The sequence below is a fragment of the Acyrthosiphon pisum genome, chromosome A2 (assembly GCF_005508785.2).
Source record: "Acyrthosiphon pisum isolate AL4f chromosome A2, pea_aphid_22Mar2018_4r6ur, whole genome shotgun sequence".
Classification (NCBI taxonomy): Eukaryota; Metazoa; Arthropoda; class Insecta; order Hemiptera; family Aphididae; genus Acyrthosiphon; species Acyrthosiphon pisum.
The window spans coordinates 113277572-113302398 of NC_042495.1; the positions used below are offsets into that span (position 1 = coordinate 113277572).

Sequence of the window (24827 nt, forward strand, 5' to 3'; positions counted from 1 at the left end):
TCAAATTTTCAAATAAACAATAACACAGTAATATATCTTAGTAGACTATATAGACCACCACACAACAAAACAATAAATAGTTTATGGATAGATTGTCTCTGTCTTACAGAATAACATTAATACGATATTTTAAATGTTTTACAATATTGTTCTAATTTTTGTTATGAAAAAAATTTGTATGTTAAAAAACTAATACACTATAATTATTATGACAACAATTTATCTCTGCTTACTGGATTGAACAATGTTGAAAGTATGATGAGTAGTAACTCAATTATAATATGTTTATGTTTATATACATAAAAAAAACTTAAAACTATGAGAAAAATTCGCTTTAAAGTAAAATCGGGGCCGGAGAGGCGCAGGGGTCACGCAGTTGACTTCGACTTACACAGTCATCGGTTCGATTCATAGCAATGTGCAAAACAATTTGTGTAGATCTACGCGATCACAATTTTCCCGTGCTGCCCTCCGATTGCGTTATCGGGTTTCCAACTAGGTCCCACTCCACTGGTAGTGAAGCATAGGCGCAATTTCAATTTTTGATTTGAGGGGGCTGAATATATTAAAGGCAAGCAGACCATTGCAATATAGCATTTTAAAATTGTATGACCTATGTTTTTTGTTTGGGGGGGGGGCTGCAGCTAAGTTTGGGGGCTTAGCCCCCTAAGCCCCCTCAATTTGCGCCTATGAGGCTATGTGAACATTTAAATGAGAATATCTAATAAATTCTTATCGTCATTATCAACACTCGTCAAAAAAATAATTATAATATTAATATGATTGTTTAATTTTGTCATTCGTATAAATCGTACATATTTATTCATATACATTGATTATTTAGTAAATACAGTGGTGTTTTCGTAAAAAATCTATAGCGTACCTATACGTTAATTTATAAACTTAATTCAGTGATACAATTATACAAATAGGGCATAATATGCAATGGATTTATAAGCGCAAAACTATAATGTTAACATTTCGCTTCGAATAATAGGTTAGTATTTGCTATTAAAATAATCACCCCGTGCTTTCTATTTGTTTTATAAATATGGTTGAAATGTCATATAAAAAATTGTTTTATGTTTAATATTATGTACCTATAAAGGGAAATTATTTCCCTTTGGCCGCATGTATAAGGCATATCATATAAAAGTATAAAATAAATATATCAATCATAAAAGTCTGACATTACCTGGGTTTGTTAAGCCGGTCGAAAAACACTTTCTAAAACCAATTTTTATTTATGCAAATTATATTTTTATATTTTTCTTTAATAATTAATAATTAATATTAGATTCTGAGAGAAGCAAAGAATGTAATAGTTTTAATATGAGTATTTTTTTATTTTTTTTATTAGTATAAAAACAAGATAATATTCATAAAGATCTTTAAACCCATACCCTGTTTGGGGTATAGAGCACTTTGTGTTCTTATGGTACTTTTACATGTTTCATTTGCTAATGTACCTATTTTTATATCCTGCAATAATCATCATAAGTGCAATTAAAATCAACATTTTAGAAGAGCTTAAGTTTTTAATAATATGTTAAAGTAAATTAAAATTTTTTTTTTATTTGGACACATATTTTTGATAATTTTTCGCCTTTAATGTTATACCTATGTGACCTATGGCCTATACTATATAAGTGACTATATTATGGTTATTGGTTAAATGAGTTTTGCCCAGGGCCTCGCAAAAGGTTAAGGTAACTCCGGCCCTGCATATACCTAATTAGTAATTCATATATTACAGCATATGATTGTGCAGTATTTATTTAAATTAAAATGTACATAATGATTGGCGACGATTGATTTTGTATATATTTATAATATTATACACGTAAATCACGATATAACAAATATGTATAAAAAAAAAACGGTTTAATCCAATTCTAGTTTTTTAAACGATCCTTCGAGTCCATAGTTTGTCGAATTAAATCGATTATTCTTATCGATCCACTTGCTCTCGTCTATACGGTTGAATTTCTCGTCGTTATCAAAAAAAATCTGGTACGACTTAAAACGTTTCTGTGATTCTTCTATAAAATATTTAAAAACAAAATTGATTGGTTGTAGGTACTATGATACATTTATGGACATACATACACTGAGACTAAAACAAATAGTTTTAAAAAATTTTACTAATCGTTTGTTGGACTTTATAACAGGCAGGCACATTGTTTAATATAATAATTAATAATATATATGTTTACTTTATTAGGTTTACTAGAACTTGAAATTATAATTTTTTCAATTAGTTAATCATTGCATAATTTATAACTACATCGTAATAATTATTAAGGAACAATTGGTGTTAACATCGGTTATATAAATTTATCAATACTATTGCATATTTAGAAAATGAAGTAAACTTTTTAACTGTATAAGACATTTTATATATTATTCCTAATACAATAGGTAATACATAATACGCATGTATTTAAGAATTATGTTTATACCTTTTTGGGCTTCAAATGAAGGAGCTTTTCCACCCATGTCGCTGGAAAAGTATTCTTTTGGTATAGATTTGTAAACACTGTCCATATCACTCGCTGGGTGAACTGAAATCTGCATTTAAAATTAGTCATAATAATTATTAGTTGATAAAAATTTTTTGTTCATCATTTGATGATATATACTATTTCCCAGAAAACAATCGAGTTTTAGAGGACACGGCACCAAGGTTTCATTATCTGTGTCTGTTATACGTGGAACATAAAAAAAAATTGTTTAAAATTCATGAATATTTTTCGTTAATAATAATTAAAAAGTGATTCTATTATTAAAATATTATAGAGATTAACAATAACGTAACTTTTTTTGATTTATTTTATTAAATACATAGAACTGCATTGGGTATATTAAACTGTTTTTAGATCGGTACCTGCACTTTTTTCATTTATCATAAAAACTCTAAAGAAAATGCTACGAGATGAACCCAAAAATGTTTTTAATATAAGTGTCAAGTAAGTAATACTTAATGGCATATCTACCTCTTGAAACTATATGTATAATTATCATAACATATTGGAGTCACTTTCCAATCATTTTTAGCAGTTTATAGATTTTTGTACTTTTTTTTTATATGATCAACGCGTGGGAACAAACGTAATAACAAACCCTAGAATCATGATTTCTTCTCAAAAATGTCAATTAAATCTTACCATCGAATATAAGTCTTTGTTCATTAATGGCTTTAAGAACATCATCAATTGGTTAGCCAATGGTGGAGCGTTTATCAAGTGGACGGCTGTTAACCGCATTGGAAGAGCTATCTATGAAAATAAAAATTTCAAATAAATTAACTAGATCTATTTATAATTTATAAGAAATACCTTAAGAGCTTATCGGCATATTATATAATATATAGCTGGCTTACTTAGGTTACCGAGGCCGTATCCAGAATTTCATGTGTTACTAATGTAGAATATAATAATATTTAAGAGGTTTATAAAAAAAAGTTTACATTTCAGGAGTGTTTCCGACACTCTAGCTCATTATTTTAACTTAAACCACTTAGTGTCAGTGCTTATAATATGAAACGATATTAATTCCAACCCATTTAAAGATTATAATATTTATAACAATATATTTGGTACCTATTATGGAGCGAAAAATATTGTAAATAATAAATAAACAGTGTAATATATTACATATAAGGTAGTCAACAACAAAGCACTCATTTTAATAATATAATAATAATATGTTCTTAGTTCCTACGTAATCATTCAATAATTGAGTATTTTAAATTTGAATTTTGATTAATAATTTTAACATTTTGGTGATGGTCGATTTATTAACTTTAAAATTCGTATGTTAATATGAACGTATTCAAACCATTTACTTTCTGTTATTTCTATGGAACTATTTTTTTGGTGTCATCATTTAAAAATAGGTACCAAATTTTAGGCTTGGAGCGCTTTGAGCATCCTACTTATCTCTGCATGGATATGATATGATGAATTCTTACTCGAATTCATATTATATGATATAGGTAATATTTAATATTAATTTAATATATTTACTTGCACGTAGGCCATGCATTTTTTCATCAGAGTCAAATTGGTGAGTTTAGTTAAATGGCCTATTGAGAATCCGGTCATGTCCATCACGAATTTCCATTCTTCCGCCAGCGGATCTTCATCTATGCATACATCATACATTGCAAACACAAGTCGTATTGTGTCTAACGTGTTAAATACGTTGGAGTTGAAGTCTCGTAGACGCGAAAATCCCGCTCGAGAGCCGTCTGGTAGCAACGGCATTTTATGAAAATAACTGCAATTGTGAGAAAAATACAATAATTCTGTTTTGAGGGTTTTTTTTATTAACAACGCACGATTAGATGTTATAGTAAGACAACAGTGATTCAGATTCTTACAATATATTGAAAGTTTTCTCAAGTTCGGAGATCGTCCTGTTGCTAAACATTTCAGGATTGTGAGTTCTCATGGTATAATATGCGTCTATCATTTTTTTCGTATTTTCCAGATTACACCGACAGCAGTTTAAAAATATCACCAATTGCTTGTCTGCATAAATATGATAACAATAATATTATTAAATATCTAATAATTGGTATTTATTATAACTATAATCAATGTTAATATTCAAATATTTTTTAAATGTTTTTTTTTTTATATATAAATTTAAAGGCTAAAATCAATAGTAAAATAATTTTTATTGCAATATTCACTAAGACAATTTTAAATGTGTACAGAGGCGGATCTCGGAGTTTTGTAGAGGGGATCTACGGACTACGATTATTATTATTTCACACATTTATCACACACAAAAATTATAATAAATAAAGTGATTTCTAACCGAACAAAATAAAGGCCACCACAGGCCAAGAGGGGGTGGGGGTGAGCTATTCTCTTGGTTTTATATATAATACCAGTTTTCAGGAAATTATGTATTCGAAATTTCAATTTTAAATTTGTATTCCGGTGTAACAGACTTTGATATTGTCATTTTTGTATTTTCCGAATCCAAATTCCATAAGTGTTAATGGTTATATCATGTTATATGACCTAGTTTTTGCTCAATTTTTACGATCTATTTAACTTCATAAACCGATGAATATTGTAGGTATTGATTTTATAATTATGTGTGTTTTTTCTTAAAAAAAAATGTTGTGTCTGCCATCACCTTTTACGGCGATAAAAATTTCCTTGATTTTTCTACTTCGGAATATTTTCTAGTAAGGAAGTGATCTAGTTGTACTTGAAAGGGGGAGGGGGTCAAAGAAAAAATACTAGTAGTTTCAAAATGTCCGGAAAAATTGAGATTTTTACGCAAACCAGTTTTAACTCATGACCTATAAGTCACGTGTTGACCCTAAGGCTAAACTAAAATAAAATAATTGGTGGTTAAATCATAAAGTAATAAGATTTTGAGTTTAAGGTAATCATGATGTTGTATTTCACATGTTTAAAGAATAATAATAATTTTTTTAAATAATAATTTGAGCATGGCCTTACAATTTAGAATAATACAATTTGGCTTCACAAAGTGAATTATAGTATACAGAATAATAAATTTGTTCACCATGAGGAAAGGAAAATGTAATCATAAATATAACAGGGCAACTACAATAAAATAATACATTTGGTCAATAATAACATGCTGATTTAAATAAATATTTTCTGGTAAGTACGCCAAGTATCAAATGCCTACATAATATAATATTAATAAATAAATAAGTTTTTTTTTCAAATTAAACAATAAAATAATATAGGATAAGGAAAACTTATTAGTTAGTTGTAATTATAAATATAATAAAAATAAACGAATATAGGTACACTGATCACAAGTTTGATCGTCAATTATTCAAAATTAAATTGTAATTATAAAAATAGTAAAAATATATATGAACAAATAAATGATTTTTAGGAGTATTATAATTAGTATTATATTAGTATTATATTAGTATTAGTATTCACATTTAAACATTTTTACAATAATAATAACACACAATTTTTAAAAATTCTTTTCTGCTAATTTCGCCAGTTTTGTATTTATCGATATAAGAATGGATTGTTAATTTTTTTGTTAAATATGCCCTATTTGAAAATATTTATCTTGTTCTGTACTATTTATTGCAGTATACGTGCTAGTCTGCGTTTCAATGATTACTTTTAAAAAGACAAAAATATTTGGGTGGGGAGAATAAAAGTTTGTAGAAAATGAAGCGTGAAAAGCTTCACACGCATTAGTTGTACGTTCAGAACTTATTGAATTAGACGCCCACAGTATCGGAGGAAATGTAGAATCAGATGAAATATAGTTTTCAACAATATAACTAGTAAATTTGGTAAATTGTCATTATTTCTTCTACAAACACATCCTCCACTTCTTCGGGTAGAAAAAGTGACAAACCAAAAATTAAATGCAGCAATTTTCCTACTTCAGAATTAGGGTTTTTATACTCTGACAAACAGAGTACAAAGTCCACAACTTTGAATATTCCTCCACCAAGCTTGCGATAAATGAAATCTACATCCCACTAGAAGTATTGAAGGCCAGACTTGTTTAGCTGCAACATGTATACCTTGTTCGAAATCGGCAACGATTGTTTTTGGATTGAAATCAAGATTGAACGTTGCACATTTACTAATCAAAGCTTGAAATAAATATTTGTATGTACTTGATAGCTTGTTTGGCAGTAAAGAAAATATAAGTGGAATATACTATATAGTGCCCATTTTTCAAACCATGTATTGTAAAAAATTGGTAAAAATATTTAGAACAAAATTCAAATGTTCCATCGACAAATATTTTGTCACAACTACTACACAAAAATTCTAAATTTGATTTCGTAGAAAAACATATTATATTCAACATATTGTCGTTTATAAGCAATAAATTCTCACCCTTGTATGTATTCGTATCCAAATAATTATTTAATGCTGTATGCACTTCGGTTACATTTTTCGGTAATGGTGGTAGCGTTTTTCTACGAGTACGATAAACGCTTCGTCGTATAGAATGCACGTCGCTTAATGTCAAATCTAACGCACTTGATTGCACTTCATTCCGAATTAATTTTAGTGGTCGTGTTGTAACTTGGCCTGTTGCTTTTCTTTTTAATGAATTAGCAACAATTTGTCTATTAATATTTACACTTGCTTCGTGTTTATGACTAAAGTTAGATTTTAAAAGCACCGTTTCACTTACTTCACATAAAAAATTCGAATTACACGATTTAACTGTACATCTCCACTTTATTCTATTTTTTGAGATAGTACATTTTCGAAACTTAAACTAATCGAGAACTAATAACGGTTTCCCTTTTTCACTTTTGTAAAACGATCCATATTGTAACGTCAAACAACTCAAACTAATACTAAACGACTAACAAGACATAAGTATTGGATACCTATCAATATGATTTATATTTATATTGGGTATCATCAATGTTTATTCTGTATACAGTATATTGTGTGCAACGAAGCAATTAGGCTGATAAAATATATCCGATGATAATGAAAACTTATTTTCATCCATCACTCAAATGCATACTGCCTGATCAAAATAATATGTGCGTAATAATAACGTTTCATAAAATTCCCGATACTGTTATAAAATATATTAAAACTTAAGACAAAGTAATTAGATTTTGAGTTTAAGGTAATCATAATATTTGTATTTTGCATGTTTTAAGAATAATAATAATTTTTTAAATAATAATTTGGGCATAGGTAGCAATTTAGAATAATATAATTTGAATACAAGCGTAATTGGTATATTGACCGTAAAATATAAGAGGCGCAATTGGTACACTGACCCAAAAATATATGCGGCGCAATTGGTATATTAACCCAAAAATAAAAATTTTGTTTTAGGCGCAAATGGTCCATGCCCCTTTTTTTGAGCTATTTATAGGCATTTGAAAATCAGCATGACCCATCATATCCCTATACCTAGCTGCTGTGTCCGTCTGTCGTTCGTTAGTTACCTGCAGTAGGTACAATGTACATAATTACGATTGTTGATATTAAGATAATAATTATTAATTGTATAGGTATATTAAATATAGATTCATACTAGTCTAAATATACTACGAAAATACTAGGTTTAGGTACCAAATTCTGTTTAAATTTAATTTGGAATTTCGTTATAGTTTATTGCATTGTAATAAAATACATTTAGAAACCGGGAATTTGACATCGTCGCTGAGTGAGCTTTCCCAACACGCGATGTTTTCGTAAATTAATTGCTTCAGTATTAATAATATCATAAAATATACTTATAGTAAAATAGACAGACTGTCTTCGGCCATCCAGAAGCGTTTTTCGTATGCGATGGTTTCAAATCGTTGAATTACAATTTGACACCTAATATATAGCACAGTTGTACCCATTTGCCCACTTTTTTAAAAGCTGTTGATTAGATATATCATATATCATATATACCTAATTTATTGGAAATTCAATTGCATGTTTTAATAGGTCATATTATTTATAGTTTTCAAATAATTGTATCTACATACATTTTTCAGAGATTTAAAAAAATATTTAGTAGTGATTAATTTCATGTAATTAACACATTTAGTTATTCTCAGAAAAAAAAATAAAAGAAAATACGTGTTCACGGGTTTTTTTTTACATTATTTAAAATTCAAATATCGACGAAATTGGATATTAAATTTAATCGAAAAATAACTATTTTAGTAAATTTGTTGTAATTTAAAACCTGTTATTGTGTTACTTTTTAGGTACTTGAAACTTTTCCACACTGCATAATAATATATCATTGTTTACTATAACACTATGAAGTTGTTCCAAAATATTTAGATTAATTTTAATCCACACTGTTCTACGGTGGGTTCATTGCAGGTATTGATTTAAAAGTTAACAATTCTTAACATTTAACAACTATTAATATTGTATGAAATGAAATAATAACAATTATATAATATTTGATGCGATTTGTTTTCGCCAAAATGTAGTTTAACTATTCCCGTATTATTAAAATAAAAATTAATTATGGCAATATAAAATAAATATAATAAAATATTCTTAAAATATAGGCTGCCAGACGGTCTCCGCCCAGAATTGTTTTTCGTATACAATGAAATTTATCATTAAATTTAAATTGAACCCAGACGTTATAGTGACATACTCAATATGAGGGGATACAATCTACACATAATATACTATACAGCAGAGCAACTTCTTCGGTTTTAATTATCAACGCCAGTTTACAAAAAAAAAAATTCTTATAAACATTAAACAATATGGTATGGTAATTGGTAATTGGTAAACAATTTAGTCTATACTTATTATAATCGGTTTATAATAATATGGTACTCATAAATATAATATAATGTTATTATTGCATTCAGTAGGTAATAATTAAGGTTACTTCTCGCTTTAGTAATGTAGTTGAGCAAAATTGAGACGACTATCTTTTGTTTTTTTCTATACAATTTTAGTACACATTTCATAAAATGTTTTGTGTCTAGGTATATAACATCAATCTTGGGTTTCATTTTATTTTAAACTTAATTTTATTTATTTTTCTCGATAATATACCTATTATCAAACAATATTTGTTAATAGTATTTAGTACCTACCTATATAATAATAAATAACTAATTTAAGTTCAAAAATAAAATATGTGGTTAACATTGTTCGTTAAATTCAATTTCGAGCTCATAATTATATAATATTGGTCATTTACATGCAATTTATAATTTTAAATGCAATTAAATTCTTAAAAGCTACAAGTACCTGATATTTTCGGTAAATGGGGTTGCTTTGATAACCACTCTCTGATGATATCGACATTGTTAACACCGACTTTTGAAATTAGTTGTTCGTCATTCGTATAAGCTTCTTGTTTTGAATCGGAAATCATTGTAATGTTTAAACGACGTGCGTAGAAATACTCTATTTCGCTACGACTAAATATACTAATTAACTTAAATATATTGACAGTCACGTTATTATAAGTAGTGCATATATTAATACGATGAATTTGTTAATCTTATCTCTAAGAGTTTTTTTGTTTCTTGTTTCTTATATAGTGTTTATATAGTATAATGAATAATTGCCAAATGGGTACAGATAGATTACACACAACTTATACCGAATAAAATAACTCATAAAAATATGAACTATTGAAGTGCATATATGTGTATTGTGTACATAATGTATAAATAAATACTAAAATATTTTACTGTATTATACGTCTTTTATGAATATAATAATTATTCTTTATTATGAAAAGTTAAATGTAAACATTTAGTTTAAAAGTTTTAGATACCAATTTACTTGTTTCTCTTTTACAGACGTTCATCTACAAAAATAGTCAATAATTATCTATTGCTTTATTATACAATTATTGCCCATATAACTTATCATTATTTATTATCATAATTATTTTGTGAATATAGGTTAGGTTAATAATAGGTGCTAAATGTACCTATAATACCTATATTGTATTATGTAGCTAACTAGCTAAGTATAGTTACATTATGTCATTATATACTTAGGTATATCACACATAATTCAGTCATTGTTTCATTTAGTTTTTAAAATTAGCTACACACAAAAAATTAAATCAATTATCACCTACATTTTAAAATATCAGCATTAAAATTGGTTCAGATTCAAAAATATGTCTACATTTTTAGGAGGTTTAACACAAAGCTTATAGAATATAATGGAGCTTAAACCAGGGATTGGAACCTTAACGTTTTTTACGGTTCCAGTTCCGGTTCGGTTCCTAGAAAAACTGAAATTTAGGTTCCGGTTTCTTTTCGGTTCTTAAAAAACTAAAACTACGTTTCCTGTTTAGGTTTTATACTTGTGTAAGAAAAATTTGTTTCTGTTTGATTCTTTGAAAAATATAATAAAGTATTAGTATTTAGTAGTGTCAATTATTTTAATATATAATAGTGTTAATTATGGCATGTTATGTAATATATATTATAATGCCAGTTTTCCATCAGATACTTTACCAATTGCGTAGGATTAATGAGAAGACTCATTCAGACTTACTCAGCACCGTCGCATTGATTGCTATGTATCATTTACCAATTGCCACTTATTGTATCAGTATTCAGTGTCTTAGCAATTCCTATTTCCTATTAAATTAACGTTTGATACGTAGAAATCTCTGTTGGTTAAGTAGAAATATGTTTATTTTTGAAAACTATTAATCTTCTTGATAATAATAATAATAATATATTATCTACGTATTTGTTTTGTTCTTATTACATACCAATGACATAATATAAATAATGGAATTATAAAAAAACCGAAATTAACCGCAAAAACCTCCACAAAAAAGAATCGGTTCCGGTTTTTAAAATAATTTAAATAAGGGTTCCCGTGGGGTTCCAGTTATCAAATTAATTTAAATTAGAGGTTCGGTGAGGTTTCTGTTCCCAATATTTAAAGTGTTCCGGTTCCAAAACCGGTTCTTTTCTGTAAGGTTCCAGTCCCTGGATTAAACACACTTGGGTAAGAATGTAAGATGCATCTATATAATATGGACCAGAATGAAGCAATAATTGGGTACTTAGATATTAGGTATATCTATCATAATATTGACTATAATATTAGAAAAGTTAAAATACCTATTGATAAAAACGATTTTATTAGTAACTTATAGTAGTTATTATGATATAAAAATAATTGATTTAAATAGAAATTATTTCTATATTAATTTCAAATTTTTTAAGGACAGCATGTGATGATGTATTCTTGTGCCACTTATATTCATCCTACCAATGAACCTGCAACATTACTGCAACCATATATATATATATATATATATATATAAGTAAAATATACCAAGTTTAACAAAACCAGATGTTATTATTAATATAGGCAATAGCACATAATATCATTATATTAATTGTCGAACTATAATAGTTTATACTGGAAGATCTTAATAAAAAAAAAAAATCATTATGTCAACCTGCCTATTACGTTATAAGCACCTACTCGCATTTTCAATTTGATATTTTTTTTAGATATTTTTCAATGCGTAACCACTTATCATAATTTATTTTAATAATATGATTCATTCAATTTTCTTATTAATGGACCTATTTATCGTATATTATGCACATTTGCTAAATTCTTAAAAAAATGTAGGTCTATATGATTTAGACTTTTCAAAATGTTTTTGAAATTGTTCTGTAAATAATTACGAGAATGTACAATTTATTCAATACTTTGTATACAAAATAATATTATCTTTAATGCAGTAATAATATACAATCTGAATTTTACTATCATTATTAACTTGACAGTCGAGTAAAAACAGACGACATATAATTTATCGGTTTGGGGGTGGATTCGTGTTATCTACGCAAGAGACCAACAATAATAATATGTAGATACACGCTGTGCATGGTACCAAATATTGAAATATAATTTTTCATTCTGGCTCAGTTTAATTTGTGGTGAATCTTTGAACAAACATCACATATTTTGAAGTTTAACTGTGTAACATGTTATTTATATATAGATTTATTAATTAAATTCATTTTTATTGAATATCAGGCATTTACCAAGATGCAAAAAGATGGCAATTGGTCACTATTTATTTTATTATTAATGTTATTTAATACGGCCAATGGATTATATAGCAATCAGTAAGTACCTACCTAATTATCTGAAATTCGTCTTTTAATAATATTATATATTGTATAATATTAAACCTAACTTTTATGGAATTTATTGTATGCTATTGAAATAAAATAAATATTTATTGTAGTACTTACGTTAATTATTATTTTAAAACAATGCAACTTTAGGCCACGATTTCGATCTGATAATGGCCATTTATACATCGAAAGTGCTACAGACCACAATATTTCATTGAATACTAAAGGACAAGGTTATATAAATGTGAATAATGAAAACTTACTTCAAGTTATCGGAATGGTATTAAAATTTATTTGCAATATTTATATTTAGATTAAATTTATTAGTTGTTTTATACCTAAATATTCATTAGGCTAAAGAAGCTTGGGATGTAGTTGAGTCGTTTCGGTTAAATGATTTACCTACATTTATGGATTCTGTAAAGAATGTAGTACCAATGATCGACGGTCCGAAGGGTTTAACCAGTCGGGTCACTGCGCTGGAAATGCAAATTTTAAATGGGACATCGTTAACGTTTCCCACTAATAAGAGAGTAAGACTATTTATAATAATTATTATATTTTATTATTATAATAATTATTATGTTAATACAGAAAGATACAATGAACGGAGAAAGACTTTCACATAGAGTGAGTTCCTAAATAGAATTAGATTTATAAAAAATTTAAATAATCTCAATTCGATTTTTTTTTAGCTAACCAATTTAGAAAAAAAAGTATCCGCTCTCGTAAATCTTTTAGCGATAAGCGAGTGCTTGAGTAACCCTTGTCAGAACGGTGGATCGTGTATAGATTTGTACAATGGATTTCAATGTAATTGTCCACACAATTGGCAGGTCAGTGTTTAGATTTATAGTTATATATTTTATTCACCGATTTAGGCGTTTTGGTTAATAAAAAAATAACATAGCTTTAATATTAGGTTAATATAAATGTAGCCGTAATATTATTATAATTAGGACATGGATTTTGATGTAATAAAAACGTCAAAATATGTAAATATTAACGTGGTTGTTCTTATTTTTGCAAAAATAATATATGGTAGGTATTAAAAAACATGAAATAATTAATAATACATTTTTATTTACATTATTAATTTATAAAATTTGAATCGAATAAAAAATTAAAGTACTGAATAGAGAAATTGAATGAACAAACTAAAGCAACTAGTCACTAGAATAATAGACTGTATAACAGATATGGCTTTATCAAAAATCATTTACATATTTTATCTTAAATATACGACTTTTTCTATTACGATTTACAGATTAAACATTTTTCCGGTAGAATATAATAATTATTGTTAATACGTCTATAAATAGGTGGGTAAATACAAAAATACCCGTCAAATACTTAAGAAAATAAATCTACTCTAAAATATGTGAAAAACTATAATATGTATTTTGTAAAACGTTATGTTTTATTTGAATAAATTAAGGTGTGATGAAATGTGCCAATTTTTTAAGCAAAATTATGAAATCTAGATTCAATAAAAATGTTGTATTTACATAAAATATCACACCTTAAATATAATAAATAATATAAAATATAAAATATGTTTAATATAGTATAATATGTTCATATTATTACGACTTTATTTTCCTAATTGGTCATTATTTCAGCAAGCATACGCCGCGAAAAATTATCGAAAACATATTATGCGACTATTACTAATTTTTTATACGCTGCAGGGTAGACTGTGCGAACTGGACGTAGACGAATGTGTACGTTTCCTTCACACGGACTTAGGGTGTCAAAACGGAGCGGAATGCAAGAACACGCCTGGAAGTTACGAGTGCGTGTGCGCGGCGAACTGGTTCGGTTTGCACTGCACGAAAAGGAAGAACGATTGCAACGGTGCAATGTCGACGGAGCTCTGCGGCAACGGCGTGTGCATCAATCAACCGTCGACGGTCGGTTACACGTGCATTTGCAATCAGGTCAGTGTCACACCGTCACTGAGACGGACGGCTGTCCGAGACCGTGTTCATAATATCGTAGATATTGTCGTGTTTTGATAAAGGGTTGGACTACCGTGGACGGGGGACAAAGTCCGGCTTGCACGAAAGACGTGGACGAATGCAAGGAAAACAAGCACACGTGCTCCACAAACCCACCGGTCGAGTGCAGGAACACCAGAGGGTCGTTTACTTGCGGAAACTGTCCCACAGGTGACCTTTACTCCTTATCTACACATTTTATACATACACATACCTACATGTACACCTTATACATGCCGTATACAATATACGTCATAATGTTATTGCAAAAATTACGTTCTATAACGTCGTGATCTGTGCGTGTTCCATTAGGTTACGAGGGAGATGGTTTCGTGTGCACAGACATCAACGAGTGTTTAGTAAATAACGGCGGCTGCAGTTTGAATCCCAAAGTTCAATGCGTTAACAATAGAGTACGTCTGAATTTTATCGATATTAAAATATTTAAATTTATCGTGAACTGTGAATTATAATATGGTGCAGGACGGACACTTTGTTGATGTTTCTTTTAAATAATTATCTTACTGTTCGTGTTGTTTTCAACACCAGGGCTGGATTTAGACTTTCGGATGCCAGTGGCAAATCTTTTTTTGAGGCTAGTGAAAAAATTAAAAATACCAAATATCTAAGTAGTTAGGAAAAAAAATAAAAATTTGTAAACTTGCACATTTTCACAATCTACGTAAAATTTAGATAAATGTACCTTCATCCTTCATGTCACACATCTCAAAATTAATTTAAGATTGTAATAGCCAATATTATAATAATTTTATTAAACCTTCATAATTTGAAGTGTAAAAATAAGTATATTAATTAACTAACATATTATTTATTGAGATTTTGAAATTTACCTTTACACTTAAATATAAAAAATAAATTAAAATTACAGATTAATTAAATTTAATACTTTTAAATTTTCATGTAATGTAAATATAAAGGACAATGAAAATGATGTCGAAAAAAAATCTGGTGGTATTTAGGAGTAGAAGTACATGTCACGTCCTATCAAACTCGGGTTTTTAGGGCACTACCATCGAACTGTTAAAAAATAAATCATATAACTAGTATTATCCACTCGAAGGTGTATACCTACATACTAAAATATTTTGTGTTCGATGTATGCCCAAATGTTAGCAGCCCAAATGATATAAATACAAATCAATATTTATTTTTTAAACCTAAGGTCAAAAAGTTTACATTTTTATTATATAAATCCCGTATTCCGGCATCTGGATGTCCTACAAACATCTGTTGCCCGGCGCAAGTGCCCTTAAAACCCTCCGTCAAATCCGGCCCTGTTCAACGTGACGAAAACCTCAATTAAACCTTCTTTTTAAATTAATTCAGCTCTTAAAATATTTTCATAAACCCATCGACGGCGAAAAGCCGTTATTTTAATTTAATGTGTTCATTGTAATTACGCCTATTAAATTTTATTGAATATTTCATGTTTGATACTTTCTATTCAAATTATTATAGGATACGATTAATATTTTTCAGTTTTTGTCAGGACATTGATTTTAATAATATATATAAAAAATTTTTTGTTACTCCTCAAGGGTTCGTTCAAATGTAAACCGTGTCCAGCCGGCTATAGTGGTGATGGGTTTAACTGTGTCTATATATCCGGAGGAGTCTGTGCGATAGACAACGGAGGGTGTCATCCAAATGCTGAGTGCACTGGTAAATAATATTAAAACAGTATTTTATTTTTTAAGTCACATAATATAATATTGTGTTACTTTATTTATAGTTTATGCTGAAACAACAATTCAGTGTACATGTCGGCAGGGGTATACTGGTAATGGTGTCGGAATTAACGGTTGCATTAAAATCAATCAAGCAGCAATAGACCCTTGCACAAATAATCCATGTGGTTCCCACGGCGAATGCGTTCAGAATTCAAACAATAGTTTTTCGTGTCTCTGTGACACGGGGTATACAGGTGATATTTCGTTGTCAAATTAATGGCCGAGTATAAGTATAACTATTTCATTCATTGAATTTAATTCATTCTAGGACGAACGTGTAGTATTCACGTGGAAAATTCATGCTTATCAAATCCGTGTCAAAATAACGGACTATGTCTCCCCGAACTAGAGCCCGGTGATTATACTTGCACCTGTACTAGTGGATATTATGGACAGTATTGTGAATCATTTGTAGAAAGTAAGTGCATACAAGTGCTATATATACAAAAAAAAAAAACAGTATGTGTCCAAACATTTTTTAATGAAGAGTTATTTTTAAGGTTGTGGCGGTTATTTCGACACCTTTAACGGAACACTGAAGTTCCCGCAGTCAAATACATCATCGACGTATCAGAGTAACATGAATTGTGCGTGGACGATTGATGTAAATTCGTCCAGTGTTATAAATATGTCCTTTGTTTGGATCGACATTGAAAAAACGAGTACTTGTTCATTCGACTATGTCGAGGTAAACAATATGATTTATTTATTTTTATATTTTTCACTACCTATTTGTACTTGTTTTAGATTATAAATGGTGACGACGAGGACGGAAAGGTGTTGGGTAAATTTTGTGGAAATTCTTTACCTTTAAACAATAGCATTATTTCGGATTCATATTCAGTTACTGTACGTTTTCGATCTGATGGATCCAAAAACTTTCGAGGTTTCCAGTTAAACTACACAACAATACAACCAGGTAGAATTTACTTTTAGTATATTCAAACATGTTATTTGAACTTAATTAAAAATTTCAAATTTGTTTTCTTAGACTGTGGTGGTGAATTAAATATTGATTCACACGGAACATTATCCTCTCCTGGTTCTCCAGGAAAATATCCACCTAATCGTGACTGTTATTGGACATTGAATGCCATTCCAGGAAAGAGAATCCAATTAAATTTCTTTTCATTAAGATTTGAGCGACATATAAATTGTAGTTATGATTATTTAGAGGTAAAATATTGATACGCGTAGTAATGATGGTTAAAACAATAATACATATTTAATTATTTAATTATTAATGTAGATTAGAGATGGTTTTACTCAGCACAGTCCAGTTTTGGCGAAATTATGCAACACCTCTTCTAATGGTTTACCTCCCCCTGTATTGACTTCAGGTCCACATGCAAGTTTGCACTTCCATTCCGATGGTTCTGGTCAAGACTACGGGTTTCAAATGACGTACGGCGTAATTGAAGGTATCTAATATTTTCATATAACATCATTATGATATTTTTAAATATCTATGTAATTTGATTTACCTATATATATTGTATCTTATTATTTTTTAATTAGGTGTACCAGGATGTGGTGGTATTCATACAAGCCCGTCTGGAATAATAACTTCTCCAGTAGATTTAACCAGTGATACTAATAACTATTTGGACAATTTAAATTGTGAGTGGCATATAAGAATGCCTTTGAGACAGAAGCTAAAACTTGCATTCGTGAAGAAGTTTGGTATTGAACGAACAACAAATTGTTCAACAGATTTCTTGGAAGTATGTGTTATTTGTGATATTAGTATTAAATATTACAAAAATAATACATCAAATATTTATATTTGTTAACAACTTGTAACAGATTTACGATGGATCTAATATTAAATCACCATTAATTGGTCGTTATTGTGGTACAACAAGGTTTGATCAACCAATTATCACAAACAGCAACGAAGTCACCATTGTTTTTAAGTCTGATTTTGCATCTACGGCTGAAGGATTTACAATCAAATATGAAACATGTACGTATAACTAATAAATATATTTGAATGAATGTTTATTTTTTTATACATAGGATTCACGTTTAAAAACTATTTTCCTCACAATATTACTATTTTATGTCTATAGTTATATTTAAAAGTCTATAAGTGCTAGACTAATATTAGCTATATTTAAAATACCTAGTTAAGATTCAAAATGTAATTTATTATTATAATTATTTAAGTTATTGGTAATAGCTAATATGCTTATATAGTTAGGCATAAATATGTTTCTTTTTAAATTTATAAATACGTTTAAACTACCAGGGTCATTGGCGTTTCTGAAAAAAAAAACTACTACATTTCATAGTTTTTGAATATAAGATGTTTTATATTTTCTGAAATTACCTATGTTATTTAAAAAGAAATTATAATATTATGTTTATTTTTTTTTAGTGTGTGGTGGAACATTTACAGACAGTAAAGGTATTATTGAATCGCCATTCTATCCGAATCCTTATCCAAAAAATAAAATATGTGAGTATCTTATCGCACAACCAGTTGGAAAAGCAATTAAATTATCGTTTTTGGATATGGAGATTGAAGATTTATCTTATCCACAATGCTTATATGATTCACTAGAGGTAATTCAATTTTTGAAATATTTTATATTGATCACCAGCTGCAATAAATACAATTGATTTTTAATAGTTAAATGTATGGTTTCATGTTATGGTTAATATATTGTAACATTTCTATTCAATACACTGTCAATCGGTAAAGCTTATTAGTATCTTTATAAATAAGTATACCTATACTGAAATTTAATTTATAACTTTCCCAAACATAAATAGTTTAAAATAATATAAACATTTATTAACCGCATTCTATGCATTTTTTTTCAATTTTAATTAGTATATTGCTCTCGTTAATTTTTTTTTAGTTATTAGATTTACACTTAACGTACAATAACATAAATAAAGTACAAGTAATAGGTACAATAAAATACAATTGGTAAAAAAGAGTAACTTAGTTTTTGACTTTTATATCATTAAAATACTTTTAAATGATTAGATGTATAAATGTTTGAAATCAAAGTTAATGGAATCTTAACAAAATGCTAATTTACGTATTAATGTGTTGGTACAATACTGTTCGCTGGTACACTGTTACAATCGTCCAAATATAATATGTTTAAGGCAAATTTTACGTAAATAAAACTATTTATTGGAATAAGTATTAAGAATAAACAACTTTTCATTTTTGTTAAAATAATATCAATTATAACTAGCTGCATAACTCGGGACTTAACTCGAGAAAAAAAATAACAAACATAAAATACAACGATATATAGGCGTATCTCGATTCTCGGTTATTGTGCAAGTACCAAGTACCTCCGTTCACGGGCAAATTTGCATCGATGTATCTCGCTTTGTGAAGTAATTCGACCGAGATGGGCTATCCACTTCACATTTGTGGCGGATTGGATATGACACTTATTAGCATAATAATATTATTTTCGAACGTGGTTAAAATAACTCTTTAAAACTTTCTTGATATCTCTAAGTACAATCTCTGAGACTTTCATCAAAATTAGTCGAGTACAGTTTTCGACTCTATATCAGCAATATCCAACTCGTGGGCCGACAAAGTCTTAAAGGCGACCCGCAGCCTGTTAATGAGTTAAAAATAAATTTGACGTCTCATGGTCATACGATAGGTAAGTAGGTAGTAAGTGCAATATAGTAATGCAATATTAAAGTTATATTATTATTGGTGGCCTGCAGTCTATAAGCTACAGACATAATAACAATGACTTTTACTGAACATATTCATATATGAATAACAAATAATAAATTAAATATTATATTTTTTTATTAAAAAAACATCCCAAATCAACGCATAGCCGGAACGTAGTTTTTAAAAACTAAACGTCATAAAAAATTATATTATCTACTTTATATTTTTAATCATCTCATATCAAGAAGTACATTAATATTTTCAATTTTATAATAATTTGTTGTTAAAATCTATAATAATATACTGACAATACTACGTATATTGTACATAATATTATACTATATAAGGTGTAACAGGACTATTTAACAAATTGCCATTACGAACGATGTTATATTTATTTTGTCAAATAGTCCCGTTACATCCTATATAATAATAAAATATAATTGTATGTTTAACAAACTGTAAAATTTTAAATGATTTCTGATTTTTAATTTACAAATTTTGTTAACTAAAAAAAATCAAGAGTTTGGAAATTGATTACAAATAAAATATACCTAATATTATGTAATTTATATCAATTTCAGATCAGAGATGGAGACAACGAGAATTCAACGAAAATCGCATTGTTATGTGGAAATATTGAAAAACTTCCTAAACTTCCTTACATATCAACACATAATTATATGTGGTTAAAATTTTCTACCGATCATTCTAATTCTAATAAAGGATTTCGAGCTAACTACTCGACAATTGATATAGGTAAACGATATAATTACCTATGCATTTAATTAGGTACTAAGATGATAATCATGATTTCTTATTTCTTTTTAATTTTTCAGCATGTGGTGGTATTTTGAAGGAACCATCTGGTATTATACAATCGTCAAAACATTCAGAGCAATATTTACACAATCAGATGTGTAAATGGATTATATCTGTGAATGAATCTAGTCAAATACAAATAACCTGGTTAACATTTTCCTTAGAAACCCAACACTCTTGTAATAATGATTATGTTGAAATTTATGACAATAGTATTTCGGGAAATTCATCAAAAATTGCTAGGTAATTATATTATTCGATAGAATTATAACCTCAATTAATTAAAAAATTAATTGGGTCATATTAACTATGCTAAATTTAATATTAAAAAAATCAATATAATAGGTACAACAGGTATATTTATTTAATATACTTAAGACACAATACATTTTGTGGTTTTCATTGAATTAAATCTTACGTATTTGAATAAAAAAAATGTGACAAGTAGAATTTCTAAATCAAAAATATTCATTTCATTTTTCAGATATTGTGGAACTAAGGTTCCACCTGTACTGACTTCGTTGGGTAACCGACTAACAATCATTTTTAAAACTGACCATTCTGTGGCATCAGACGGATTTATGCTTAATTACATTTCACTCAATAAGGCACAAGGTGTGTATGCTATTATAGTTCTCAATATATTTTTCATCTAAATAATGATTTATATTAATGTAGCATGCGGTGGAAACTTCTTCATACCAGAAGGTTTTATTAAATCACCAAATTTCCCAAACGATTATCCCAAACTAAAAGATTGTACATGGGTTATAAATGTACCAGTAACTAATCAGATTGAATTAAACGTTACTCATTTTCTGCTCGAGGAAAGTTTAGACTGTCGTTTTGATTACGTTGAAATTCGGTATGTATAATTTATGATAGCTAAATTGAGTATGAATTATTAATAATTTATTTATTAATATAATTGATAATTGTTTATTTCTATAGAAACGGAGGATTTCCTACATCGCCTTTGATTGGTAAATATTGTGGATCTAAAATTCTTCCTATCATATCTTCAATTGGAAATTCACTTTTTGTAAGATTTGTATCTGACGGATCTAGAGGACGTAAAGGTTTTTTCATGCAATGGTATACAACTGCTAGAGGTATAGAATTAAATAAAATAAAACAAAAATATACACATAATACATAATTTAACATAATTAAAAGGTTGTGGTGGAATATTGAATTCTGGTGTTGGACATATCGTATCACCTAATTATCCATTGCCTATACAGGAGCCATTAGAATGCTATTACAAGATAGCTGTGGCACAAGGAAGTCAAATCAAACTCACTATATTAGATATTGAGTTAATAACTGACCATTTTCCTGGAGGGCAGTGTAAAGATAATTTCCTTGAAGTATGTTTCGTAGTAAATTTATAATCTTTATATATTTTTTTAAATTTACAGATGTACACTGTATTTTTTTTTTGTCAAACCTGAGTTTTTTTAAAAAAATGTTCAGGGTATATTTATTAGTGAATTTATATCATAAATGATTGTTTTCTAATTTATTTTTATAAATTAATTATTTTTATATAATTAATGATATGATTACTTAATATTTTTACAGTTTTTTGATGGGGGTAATAGTGCAAGTAAAATGTTGGGAACATTTTGTTCAGATACTCAATCATCTACATCTGTGCATTCATCTTCAAACCAGATGTACATTAAATTTAGAAATAGTGGTTTTTCCAAAGGGAGAGGCTTTTCTTTAAAATATGCTACAGGTTGGTATAAATTATATAATAATAAAATTGTATAATTAAATAATAATAATAATAATTATAACATAATTAAATGTTTTTTTCTAGACTGTAATGTAACTATAAAAGGATATCAAGGTGCAATTGAAGTGACTCATCAAGATAATCTAAGAACGGATAAATGTGAATGGACAATCGTTGCACCAAAAGGTAGTAAAGTTAATATGACATTTACTTCATTAAAATTGTTGCATAAGCGTCATTCATATTTGTCGTCTACAATTAAAAGTTTGGTAGCTAATAGTAAACGTAACAACTCTCAATTAACTCAATTAACTGTAAGTATGGTATTGAATTTATAAAATGCATAAATAGTTGATAATTATTCATAAATTTGTATTTACCTATATTTATAGATATCGGAAGGTGCAAATATAAATGAAATAAATACAGATCTGTGGGTTCATAGTTCTTTGGAATATAATCAATCTATAATTGCTTCAACTAAAAATATAGTCAAAGTTAGTTATAACGTTCGAAGCAAGTTATTCTTTTTGGATAGAATTGACAGTTTCCGTTTGGAATGGATAGTAGACGGTTGCGGGGGAACATTGGATCAACCAGAAGGTGAATTTACATCACCAGGATATCCTGGATTTTATCCTCCGAGTACAACTTGTGAATGGAATATTGTCGCTGAATATGGATATATCATAGAGATAACTATAGTAGATTTTTGGTTTGAAATTTCAAAATCTTGCGCACTCGATGCATTAGCTGTATGTATTAGTATGTTTAAATTATACTTTGGTTAAGATTTTAATTTTAATTTTAGATTTACAGCGGAGACGATGATTCTGGTCCAGAGTTATTAAGGATATGTCATCAACAAACCAGTCCAATCATTGTAACATCTGGTGGAAATGAAGCTTTTGTAAAGTTTGATTCTAGTGCAGAGTCTCAGAGGAAAGGATTTAGAGCTACTTACAAAACATTTCTATCGAGTAAGTTTTTTTCTGCTACAACTAAAAAATATTAAGTTACCACATTAATTGTATATTTAAATATAATAAGAAATTATAAATCATAAATGTTTATTATTATTTACAAATTAAATTTTAAATTTTATATTTTATTATTATTAGGACACAGGTTTTGTAGCAAAATAAACCGTTCAAAACATTGATAATTGCCAACAATTATAGTATAATATATTTAATTTAAGCTCAAATTCAATTAAAAAAAGGTGGGTAAGTGGATTTCGCTCTGCTGTACAGTAGGTTACAAGTGGGTCACTGTATAATGGATGGTATTAAATTTGAATTCAATGATATAATATCATTGTATAAGAAAAACGATTCTGAGCGGAGACGGTATGTTAGTCTAGGTATAAGACATAATATTATATTAGGTACCTATAATAAATTCCAAATTAATCATATCATAATATTTATTAGGTACTTATAACGCGTTATACATCAACAAAAAACCGTGGTACTATCATAGATATATAATAGTATACTTTAGAAGTTTCAAGTACCCACGAATAATATTATACAATCACAACAAAATAACTAAAATAGTTATCCTAGGTTTTTAATATGTAATTTCGTCCAAATTTGTACTTAAAATGACTATAAAAATAAACTGCGTAAATGTATTTTTTAGATTTTTTGGTAACAGAATTAATTACTTACGTGGAATCTTGTTTTAAATTTTCAATTCTTAGATACAAAAATTGAACATTTTATAAATTTTTAACTACAAAATAATTTTTCAAATTAAAATTTGATAAATTTTGTCAAAATTTGATCTTTAAATGCTTATAAAAAAAAATTGTGCCTATGTATTTTTAATATTTTTCAACTGATATTGTAACAATATATCAGGAGCTTTGTATTAAATGTATACACTTTTTGGCCCAACAGATAAAACTTTATTGATATTTATAGAAAAAAAAAACTAAAAAAATTGAAAACTTACAATGTCCGTAAACAGCTCAAAAAGAGTCAAATTATTTTAAAAATTTTATCGTATATATAAAATGCTAATATTAACATTCAGTGAAATTTTCAAGTTTCTACAGTCACTCGTTTTTTAATTACAACAAAATAAGAAAATCGTTACGTAAGAAATCGAGTGAATATCAAATGTTGTAAAAATATGAATTTCAAACGCCCATAAAAATTTAATTATGAGTTTCTTATAGATATTTTTTGTTTGATAAAGGTAGATAATA

General features: G+C 28.0%; 2 protein-coding genes across 3 annotated transcripts; one reads left to right on the forward strand and one right to left on the reverse strand.

The window, feature by feature from the left end:
• Positions 1-618: 618 nt before the first annotated feature.
• Positions 619-9935, reverse strand: LOC100158767. 2 transcript variants are annotated; one of them, XM_001946819.5, is made up of 6 exons: positions 9741-9935; positions 4385-4535; positions 4029-4281; positions 3168-3278; positions 2463-2571; positions 619-2042 (listed from the first exon to the last, which is right to left on the reverse strand). In XM_001946819.5, the coding sequence occupies exons 1-6, from the start codon at positions 9865-9867 to the stop codon at positions 1885-1887; spliced, it is 909 nt and encodes a 302-aa protein (XP_001946854.1). In that variant the 5' UTR covers positions 9868-9935; the 3' UTR covers positions 619-1884. The 2 variants fall into 2 exon arrangements, with proteins under 2 accessions (XP_001946854.1, XP_029345466.1); XM_029489606.1 differs by lacking the exon at positions 9741-9935 and having other exon boundaries at positions 4343-4472.
• Positions 9936-12409: 2474 nt separating this feature from the next.
• LOC100568691 (cubilin-like) lies at positions 12410-23637 on the forward strand. Its single transcript, XM_029489607.1, has 28 exons — positions 12410-12619; positions 12782-12911; positions 12985-13164; positions 13226-13261; positions 13327-13467; positions 14323-14571; positions 14655-14802; positions 14944-15044; positions 16191-16314; positions 16385-16576; positions 16651-16800; positions 16883-17070; positions 17130-17301; positions 17374-17558; positions 17632-17803; positions 17901-18106; positions 18189-18348; positions 18763-18950; positions 20631-20805; positions 20886-21111; positions 21353-21483; positions 21547-21733; positions 21820-21980; positions 22045-22238; positions 22453-22612; positions 22697-22926; positions 23005-23367; positions 23424-23637. The coding sequence occupies exons 1-28, from the start codon at positions 12540-12542 to the stop codon at positions 23625-23627; spliced, it is 4833 nt and encodes a 1610-aa protein (XP_029345467.1). The 5' UTR covers positions 12410-12539; the 3' UTR covers positions 23628-23637.
• The last annotated feature ends 1190 nt before the right edge of the window (positions 23638-24827 follow it).